This window comes from Lactuca sativa, chromosome 3 (assembly GCF_002870075.4).
Source record: "Lactuca sativa cultivar Salinas chromosome 3, Lsat_Salinas_v11, whole genome shotgun sequence".
Lineage (NCBI taxonomy): Eukaryota > Viridiplantae > Streptophyta > Magnoliopsida > Asterales > Asteraceae > Lactuca > Lactuca sativa.
The window spans coordinates 311342765-311353928 of NC_056625.2; the positions used below are offsets into that span (position 1 = coordinate 311342765).

At 35.3% G+C, this 11164-nt stretch overlaps 1 protein-coding gene across 1 annotated transcript; it reads left to right on the forward strand.

Moving 5' to 3' along the window:
• Positions 1–9308: 9308 nt before the first annotated feature.
• LOC128132964 (uncharacterized) lies at positions 9309–10618 on the forward strand. Its single transcript, XM_052769984.1, has 3 exons — positions 9309–9658; positions 9743–9967; positions 10216–10618. Exons 1-3 carry the CDS (start codon positions 9309–9311, stop codon positions 10616–10618), a joined length of 978 nt encoding a protein of 325 aa, XP_052625944.1.
• The last annotated feature ends 546 nt before the right edge of the window (positions 10619–11164 follow it).

Below are 11164 nucleotides of genomic sequence, written 5' to 3' on the forward strand. Positions count from 1 at the left end.
CTTCAGGTTTTGTGACTGGGATGCCGAGGATCACAATACAAGGTGTGAAGTAACCATGCAAATTACTTGGTACCCTTAAGTGTTTACCCCTCAATCGATGTGTCGGTTAACCACACACGCTCCATCATACTATGATAAACATTAAGTTACCCTTTGCCTACCTTGTTAAATACGAGTTAGTGTGCCAGTTAACCACACACGCTCCACTAACCGACTTAAACAAAGGGAAAAGTGTAATTTCATGGATTAGCACCTTATTCACATTTTCCTAAGTAACTAAGATTGAGTATTATTAAGAGTTTAGTTACTTAGTATTTATCATTAATACTTTTAATGAAGGGAGAATTATAGTCCTGTCAAACCCGTTCGGCTAACGACCCTCCACCAGTCAAGCGAGCGGTGGGTGAGAGTGGACACCCATTAAGTTTCCATTTTATAGGCAACAACCTTATACCCACCTTATAGACCGGCTTCGTGAATGAGGCGTACTAGCGGTAAGACTGACTTTACTCTTATACATATATATTATTAACTTATAATATTATAAAGTATAAGGGTTGAATTTTAACTCTTTAAAATTCTAAGGGCTAACTTGGAATTAAAGTATTCATAAGTGAAAACTTTTCAAATTCCAAAACTTGAGGGCAAGTTTTGAAACTATTCAAAACTAATTAATTCCATAACTTATGTGTTTAAAGTAGTTTTAATCCAAAAACTCTTCAAGTTCCATAACTTGAGGACAAGTTATGGAAGACTTTAAACTAATAAAAGAATTACTTTTCTTTATTTTATAACTTATGGAATTAATTATGGTTACACTTTATTTATTTATTTATTAATGAAGTGACTCTTGAACCTCCATAACTTAAGGGCAAGACTCTTCATCTTTTGTAACCATTCCCAACTTTTACGAGTTTTATGAAACTTAAATGTGACTTTTCATATAACTTGAGGACAAGTTACAAAAACACATTTTAGAATCAACTCTTAGCTTAATTTGGATTGAAAACAATAATTTCACATAACTTTCTATTAATCTAAGCAACTGCTAAGAACAAGATAACTCAAATCAAACTTTTTCATATATTTAGCCTAATTACTAAACTAATTCAAAACATGAATCTATTGTCAATTATCTTTGAAATTGGATTAGCATGAACATTACCACATCAAAAGCAAGTTTATAAGTTCAAAAACAACTTAGGGTAATGTTCCAAGTCCATTTCTAGCCAAAAAAAGTCGAATATATGTTGTCTGGGGCTCCTACTCGTCGAGTGCATGAACCTACTCGGCGAGTAGGATGATTTTACTCATGGACTCGGCGATTCTAGTGCCGAGAAAGCCAGAAAATCGAGTTTTTCAGCATTTTTCAGCAATTTGCATCAAGTATAATTGAAAACTAGCCTAGGCTCTGATACCACTGTTGGGTTTTGAGCATTCTAACACTCCTATGTGTACATGCAACCCTAAATACCTTGGATCTATGTTTTCTCTATTATACATGCAAATAAGAACTTCCAAGGTATTATCCTAATCTAGCATACAAAACAATGAGTGTAACAAGATAGAATACATACCTCTTTGATGTAGAAAGTCTTCATGAAGCTTGAGTGCCCAGTGCCCCAAGTGTGACACCTCAAATGGTTCACACAACACCGAATACACTTGGAATAACTTGAGAGAATTATACACTTCATGAAATCGGCTAGCCCTTCTATTACTCTCACTTGTGCCGATTTTGTCAAGAATAAGATCTTTATATAGTGTTACAATTAGGGTAAACCCTAATTGTCGTGACTTTCCATTTCCTTGGATCCATGGGTTCAAATACACCTTGGAGCATCCATGGACCATCCTATGGGTTTTAGCCCAACTTGATTATCCATGGAGCATTAGCCCATTATACAAGTATGGATGATTTACATAATCAACCCATATATTTAATTAGTCTTCTTTTGATCACTTAATTAATCCTAGATTAATTCTTGATCAATACAAATTAAATAATCTTATTATTCTTATTATTAATATACAAGAACTTATAATATATTAATAACCATAAGTGTCTTATTTCTCTCATTATAGTCTATCCAAATGCATGATTCCATGCAACCCAAATGGACCATGCCGGGTCGGGTCAAGTCTTACCAATTATAGTTATGGACTTAGACATTAATCCAACAGATGAGTCCTACTTCACTCCAAAACAATTCTTAGAGTCATAGATTGTAACTTGAGTGACATATCTTAAAGAAGGTTTATAACACTTGTCAAATGTAGAGTAAAATGTTTTTAACTCTTGTACATTTGAAATTGGTAAGTTGTGATATTTTAGATAAAACAACGACCAACTAAGGCCAATTATGTGAGGTGTTTGTCTTGATAATAATCCGAACTAACTCTTGAATATTTGTTGTCAAGTAATGGTATTCGACAAAGAGAAACTTATATACCAAGAGGTCAGTGGGAGTCTTAAAGATCCTGAAAGAGTTTCAAGAACTAATCAAGAATAAAACCTGTAGTTTATCACTCGCACATGACTTGAGGTTTATAACCTATCTTGCTGACATAATTCTTGTTTTTGTGCCTATTCCGGTAAAATTGACTATGTATGCGAGTTCTATGAGTTCACAATTGTGTCCATAACAACTTGGAAGTAATGGTTGGCCCTTGTGCTGCCAAGTTGCAAGAAATTAAGATTGAACAAATTCAGTCCATATGAGTTTGAATTTGTCACTAACCTTGTCTTGTGATTATGGTTTTGAAAATTCCACATGGATAGGAACACATACACCTTAAAATCTAAGTGTCATAAGGTTTGTCTTCGATTCATGAAAATGATGGTGAGGAAACACTTTCACTAAGAATATTTGAAGGAGATAATAATTGTGATGTTTGCATTCTCAAATTCGATCATGATTACGACATCCCTCTTCATGGTTTGAGTTGTGAGAATTGCAAAAGGTCTAAACATTATGATTACGACATCCCTCTTCATAATTGTTCAGACACACATGTGAGCTATCTAAGGAAAGGTGTATGATTTTGAGAAGCTTAGATTAAGTTTTATCGAAGCATCTTCTATCAGAAATCTGAACTTTGGTAATAAAAGTCAATGAAGCATCGATTTCTAGAAGTCCAGCTGATTTCTGAGTACGTGTCAGAGCTAGTGGGAGCATAAGTGTTATGCTGGTAAGATAATAATTACTATTCTAGTGGGAACATAATTAATTATGGTAAATATTTCAAGTTAGCAATGTTAATTATAGAAAACAAAAGTTTCAATTCGTTAATTATAATAATTATTATGATAATTGAATTTAGTCATGATTACATTATTTGCGTTCTAAATTTCGATTATGATTAGGACATCCCTTTTTCATAATTTGAATTATGAGAACATGGAAAATTATAAGAAATATTGTAGCAAAAGACTAGTCAAGTCTGATGTCTTTATGTGAGACATCATGAATCGTGTCTTGTACGCTTCAGATATAGGATCGATTACATGTTCCATAATACTTATCCGTTCTAAATTTTCCAAATGCCTAGGGCATTAAGAGGGAAAAAAAAGGCAGAGAACCAGATATGACTGAAATGATTAAGCAATTGTCAAGGAAAATCTGAGGTTTACCTAAGATTGGTTTCTCATGGAAAGTTAGAAGTATGGTGTAATATTTTGGAGAGGGACCATATTGACTTATTCTGAAGTTAGGCAACTCTTGTTTAGAAGTAAGAATCAAAATGGGAATATGAAAATGGTTCCATAGGAGGAAGTTATTCTTCAAAATCTGTGTAAGATTAGAAAAACTTAATGCCAGAAGGATGTTCAAAGGAATGTAGTTTGAATGTGAGACTTTGTTTCCATGGAATTGATCTCCATTGGAATACTTTGTAATGTCTATTGCCAAGTCTTTGTGAGTTTTTGTGCATAGTTATTACAAGAGGACCAATGCATATGAGTTTAAAATTTAACAGATTACAGTAAATGACAAAAAAAATGGTATTCTTACATTTACGGTAAGGATTTGGGATTGTGAAATGAGTATCATTGGAATCATGTTCAATTGACCTATTTCATAAAGTAAGGATCATAGACAAACATAGTGTGCATACTTGGAGTATGCCATAGCTATTGTTTAGAAAACATAGTGTGCATGATTGGAGCATGGGATAACTATCGTTTTAATTCAAGTATTAAGTTGATTATTTGAAACATTATGCAATGAATAATGTGTAATCAATATGGTGATTAAATAAAAGGTGCTTTATTTATATTCATAAGTTTTGAGACCATATTGGATTCAATTATTCTTGTGTTTCACTTTGCATGTTTTGAATTCCCGAATAACTAAGGTATTCAAACCATCCACAGTCGATGATACATTAGAAGTAGGTATTGAGGCAAGACTGTCATGAATGGGTCTGTTTTTTTTTTTTGGGACAAAGCGGCTGCAATGTTCATGAGTGCTCATGGAATGAGATTCGAGTATTGGGTTCAACCCACGCTCATTTGAATCACTTCATGGATTTTATCACGAGTGATCATGGGACGATAATTTCTTATATTCTTCAAACGGAGACGTGTGAGTTTTAGTTGCGAGTTGGTTGCACATTGACATATGTAAACGCAACTAGTAACTTGGGTGTTATAAAACATATCATTATGTGTGATTTGATGAGTAAGTACAACAAGCACTTGGGTCAAAGTTTATCTATTCCTTTTACCCTTGGAGTGATAAAAGCGATATCTGTGGGCCCCTCAATGATTTAGTGATGACACCCATATGTGCTTGGCCAAGGCTGGACTGATTTGATTTTTTTAGTTAGTCAGTCGTCATAAATCGAAAATCGGGAAACAACATATGAAAAGAGAGAATGATTATAATCAATGTCTCAGTCCATATGATATCTAGAATGGAGGAATATATGATCTCTTGTCTAATGGACACGTATTTTGACTAGGTCTAAGTTTGATAGTGGCTTTAAGAGCTATGATTGCTAGTCGGGATCTTGGAGTCATACTTGAATAATAGTTTTAAACTTATCCAAGCGGGAGACTGTTGGATTAGATGTGTAAGCCCATAACTATTATTGGTAAGTATTTGACCCGAGAGTAGCATGGTCCATTTGAGTTGCATGGCATCAGAACAATTGGATAAATAAGTGAGAAAAGGTTATTTATGATTTATATCAATATATTATAAGTTCTAATATATTAATATTATTTAACTAGTATTGATCAAGAATTAATTTGTTATTAATTGTATGATCAAAAGAGACTAATTAAATATTTGGGGATTGATTATGTAAATCATTAATTCTTATATATGTGGGTTTGTGATCCATTGTCCTTCATGTTGGGCTTAACCCATGTGGTAACCCATGGATACTCCATGGAGGTTAAAACCCATGGATCATGAAGGAAATGGAAAGTCATGCACATTAGGGTTTACATGGTGTAACCCTAATAAGCCACACTATTTAAAGGATCCCATGGTTCATGAAATGACATTAGTGGATACACATAGTGAGGTCAAGGGCTGATTTCATAGGGAGAACCAAAGTAACCTTCTTCTTAAGTTATTCTATTTGTTGTTGGTGTTGTGTGATTCCATTTGAGGCTTCCAAACTATTGGGGCTAAGCTCTTAAAGGTTCAAGACTTCAAGCTCCATCAAAAGGTATGTCATCTAACTAGACTTTTGTAGTATAGTCACACTGTAATATGCTAGTTAGGATGATGCTTTGGAATTTTGTATATTTGCATGTATAATAGTGAAAACATAGATCGAAGGCACATAGGGTTGCATGCACACCATAGGAGAGTTAGAATTCTCAAAAGCCATCACGTACGACCCTTTTTTTTTAGAGATGCACTTGAGCCATAGGCTTAGGTATCCTCTTCTGTAAAGTTAATTGTCCCTAATTGCAAAACGGGGTGCTTTGATTTTGAATTTTATCGCCTCCTATGTGTCGTCCGGAAGCACGCCATGGCGCAAGTAGTCAACAAAGGGTTTGGTCCATTCTATAGGGAACGATATTGTATCAACCTTTTGGTTGTTGATACTTCTTTCCGGGAGTACTTCAACCGACACTTTTTTGTGAGATTGTCATACGAAGTAGAGGCCAACTTGTTGAGAGCTTCCGCCCTTGCGTTTTTTCCAGGGAGATTTGTTTTATTGAAAAACTTTTGAATGTGCTGACTAAGTTTCAGATTGTGTCTAGGTATTTCTGCATCCTGGGGTCCTTTGCTTCATACGTCCCATTTATTTGGTTTGTGAGAAGTAGCGAATCGGCGAGAGCCGCTAGTTGTTTCATGCAAACTCCTTGGCTAACCTCAAACATGCTAAGAGCGCTTCATACTCTGCCTCGTTGTTTGATAACTGGAAATCGAACCTCTGCGCGTAAGTGATTTCTTCACCCTTGGGGTTTGTACGATCAGGCTTGCGCCTGAACCTTCATTGCTTGTTGTAACATACACGTTTTAAAATCGTGTTTTGTAATTTTAAAAAGTGAATAATATTATGAAATATTATATGTTTATGAGTATTGAGTTCTAACAAGATAGTTTTTATTATAATTGAAGTAAAACTATGTTTAGAATCACTTAGAAAGTATTAGAAGTCTTCTGAGATTCCAATCAAAAGACATATATTGAAATTTAACAAAAATATATAAAATTTTAAATAAGTAAAGTTTTATTATTGCAATCTGTACATAATTTCGTTAGAAACATTTAGGCAAAAACCTAATCGAAAACCGAGTTATAACGAAGAAGTTATGACCAATCGAAGATCCACGACAAAACCGACACGACGCCGAATGACTTAAAAAGTGAGTTTTCGATAAACTACTTTTTAGCATATATGATCTAAATGAAATTCGTAGTATTCATTAAACCGAGAATTTTCATAAAAATAACGTCCAAATCTGACTTCGTATGAGGAAATTATGATTTTTCTAAGTTTCGATATAGTAGTAGACAACTAAAAACTCGAAATAAAGCTCGAGTGATTTTTAGCCGACACGACCTAAACGAGAATCAAATGTCTCGTCAATAGTAGTACAACGCTAAAAAGACAGATGAGAATGGACATTGGATTAAGAAGTTATGATTTTTTAACAGATTTTATTGTCCCGGTCTGTTAAAAATAATAATATTAAAATTAAATCAAAATTTGCTGACAAAATCTAAACAAAATTTTTAGAGCATGATTTCACCTATGCATGCATGTAAAGAACGTTAAAAACGCAGTTCGTATGCAAAAGATACGAATTTTTGATGTTTTTAGCACAAACTTCAAAAATGGCCCGAATGGGGTACGCCCAGCGTACTTTGTATGCTCATCGTTCGCATGCAGGGTCAGAAGTTGGCCACGTCCTTCTCTCTTCGCACGAGGTGACATGCATTGCAAAATCTTGCCACATCCAAGTCCGGGTTCCGATCAGAAGACACCTCGCATGTACGCCCACGTACTGAGCCGCCTCGCAGTACGCCCAACGTACAAAGGACTTACGCCCATTGTAGTCAGCAGGTTCACACACTATAAATAGAAACCAAGGGTCTATGGATTTATGTTACATTTTCTTACATCTTTCACCTCTACTCTCTCCCACTTTTCCCTAACACCCCCGGAAACCCCGATATCATTCCCAATACCCGAAGCAAGTCCCGACGCTCCGGAGTTCCCGAGAAAATTATATTTTCAAGTCGAAACTATGCCCGAGTAAAGACGATTTTCAACTAAAATCCCCAGTTTCATCACGGAAAGTCATATTTAGAGCCGAAGTGATGCCCATATTATCATTTATTCGTCGGTTATTTCACGGTGAGTTCAATACATAGGAACAATTGTATGTTATGTGTTATATGTGTTATGTGCTTTTTGGTATTATTATCTCGTGTTGTTATTCCATGCTATATTGGTAGCAAAGTTATACCTTTGACCGTGTGATATGTGAAAAGGACTTAGATTCACGGTGTTAGTGGTATGTAGCCTCTGGCCATGTAGAGCATGTCTCGTAAGAGAATGACTTCTATTCTATGGCATTGGCAGAAAGTTAGATAGGGCTGAAAGCCTGAAATCTAGTAAAATGTTTAATTAGAAATTGTATGTCTTATGTGTCATTTGGGCCGAAGCGTTGTTGAATTATATCAAGTATTGAAATTGTTATGTCTTATTGATTGTATATCATTGAATCAAATCATCGATTGATATGGAAAGCTTATTGCATGATTCACATATGCCTTTGTTCTTCCTTGTTCCTCTTTTCTTTTGCCATATTGATGTAAATATATATAGCATAACGTTATATTGTATCTATTATTGAACTTACTAAGCATCACCGCTTACCCTCTTAATGTTTAACAATTGTAGGAGATAAGAAACCAGTATAGTTATATACTGATAAAAGATTTTGAATAGTTTGAAACTATTGTATTTTGTACTCATGTATGTATAAAACTATAGTATCCTGGGTAGTTGTGAAATATACAACACTTTGTAATAGTTGGTTTGTATCCAGTCATTTGTAAAAAAAATTATCAATGTAAATTATTATCTGTGAATATGCATGTAGCATGTTTTGGAGTAATAATGTTTCAAATATGGAAACGAGGGTATTTCAAATTAATGGTATCAGAGCAGTAGTTTAAGTGAACTAAATCCCATGAATTGGTATTTAGACTTAAGCAATTGGAAGTTCAATATATGAACGGATTGGTTGTAAGTATATGCATACAAACCACAGGACTTAAGTAAAGTATTAGGTAATAATAAATCCTAATATTCTAAAATAATATATTACTCCAAATTTTAGAGCAATGGTTGAACAGGTGAGTAGCCATACGCCAGAGGTGGGTGGAGATACTCGTCCTGATGAAGGAGACACTCCAGTATCCCCTCGTGAGGAGCGACTAATGGGTAAACTCACTAGTGTTATTTGGCAGACTCTCGAAGAACACAAAAAGAATAATGATAAAGGCAAAGAGAAAGTCACCGGAGAATCTTCAAAAGGAGAGACAAGACACCCTTCATTCAAAACGTTCAACAGTAGTGGTGTTACAGAGTTTTCTGGTGTCCTTAATCCCATAGTTGTTTTAACTTGCATTCAGAACACAGAGAAAGTGTTCCGTATTTCTCATGGGGATAATGAAGACAAAGCTAATTATGCTTCTGTAATGCTCATCGAAGAAGCATTGGTCTGGTGGAAAGCAACATATGAAGCTCTCAACGAGTATAACCTAGAGAATATATCTTAGGAAATGTTCAAAACTCGTTTGCTTGGGAACTACTGTCCTCTAGACATGAGGAGGAAATTAGAGAAGGAATTCTTCGAGCTTAAACAGGGCGGAATGACTGTGAATGAGTATGAAACTCAATTTAATCAAAGAGAAAGGTTTGCTACAGAGTATATCCCAACTGAAGACGAGAAAATTCAGTTATTCATGGAGAGACTACGACACGAAATCCACGATTTCATTGTCAATCTGGATATTCTGTCATTTGATAAAGTCGTTGATTATGCTCGAAGACGCGAGTATGACTTAGAAATACGTGGTTCCACTCTTACTATTCCAAAGCATCCACGTACTGAAAGAACTGTTCTTGTTCCCTCTATCCCACCAGCTCAATTTGTTCGATCTGAACCTAACAAGTATGTGCAATCTCAAAGTGCTTTTCGTGGTTGTGGTAGATCACACTCCTTTTCTATTCAATCTCCTTCATATTGTGTTTGTAGAAGGAATCATTCTGGCCAATGCAAAACAGACAAGGAATCTGTTGTCTATTATGGATGTGGAGAAACGGGTCACATAAAGCCAGCTTGCCCAAGGAAGGATGTTACTTGCTATGCATGTAGTAATACTGGCCACAAGAAGCGTTTCTGCCCTACTCTTACTAGCCAAGTGACGGGAAGTCAAGATTCTGTTAACAACCAAAGAATACTCCAACTAAAAAGGAGGAGGTACCAAAAGCTAAGGGCCCTGCATTTCAGTTTACCACAGAGGAGGCACGAGAGGACCCGAATGTTACGACGGGTACATTTCTTGTCAATTCTATAACTGCTCACATCTTATTTGATTATGGTGCCTTAGATTTTTTTATGTCTCATCAATTTGCGCATTCATTTCAAACTGCTTGCTATGCACTCACGCAACCATTTCACATAGATACTACGGGAAGTATATCATTTCTTGCTGATAAAATCTGTAGGGATTTTGTTGTAGAAATTGAAGGCTATAATTTTCTTGCTAATCTGATTCCTAACACCTTGCCCAACTTCGATATTATTCTCTGCATGGATTGGTTATCTAAGAACCACACAGAACTCTTTTGTTACAAAAAGATGGTATACATTCCTATTGAAGGGGGAGATCCTATTTATGTCTACGGTGAACAAAGAATCTTAAAAATTATCTCTTTCCTCAAAGCTCGTAAATTTATATCAAAGGGGTGCCCTATCTATCCTAATGTTTTCCCCGATGATTTTCCTGGACTTACTCCGGATAGGCAAGTAGAATTCCGAATTGACCTTGTGCCTGGTGCTGCTCCGATTGCAAAGAATCCTTATCGACTTGCGTCTACTGAGAAGAAGGAAATCATGATGCAACTATAGGAATTAGTTGAGAAAGGCTTTATTTTACCAAGTACCTCTGCTTGGTGTGCTCCAATGTTGTTTGTCTAGAAGGATGGTTCGATGCGAATGTGTATTGATTACCGTGATCTGCTGCACACCATTGAGGTTGTGAGGAATTTTCTGTTGGATTAGTGTTTAAGTCCATAACTATTTTGGTATGTACTTGATCCGATGGTGCATGGTCCTTTTGGGTTTTCTTCACCAAAGCAACTTGATAGGATGAATTATGGAGAGAAAGGATTAAATATGATTTATTAATATATTATGGGAATAATATATTAAAGGAGAAATCATATTGTTTAATTAATATTAGTCAATAATTAATTGGTAATTAGTTTTGTGACTAAAAGAGATTAATTAAACTTAAGGGACTTGAATTGTAATTATAAGATAATTGCAATTTGGGCCATGGATTGTCTTAAATCAAGAGGTGGACGAATTCTTATGGGAAGCCCATACGGAAATCGTCCAAGGGCTTGATTAAAGGAGTCTATGGGTTGCTTAGGGCTTAAACAACCAAATTAG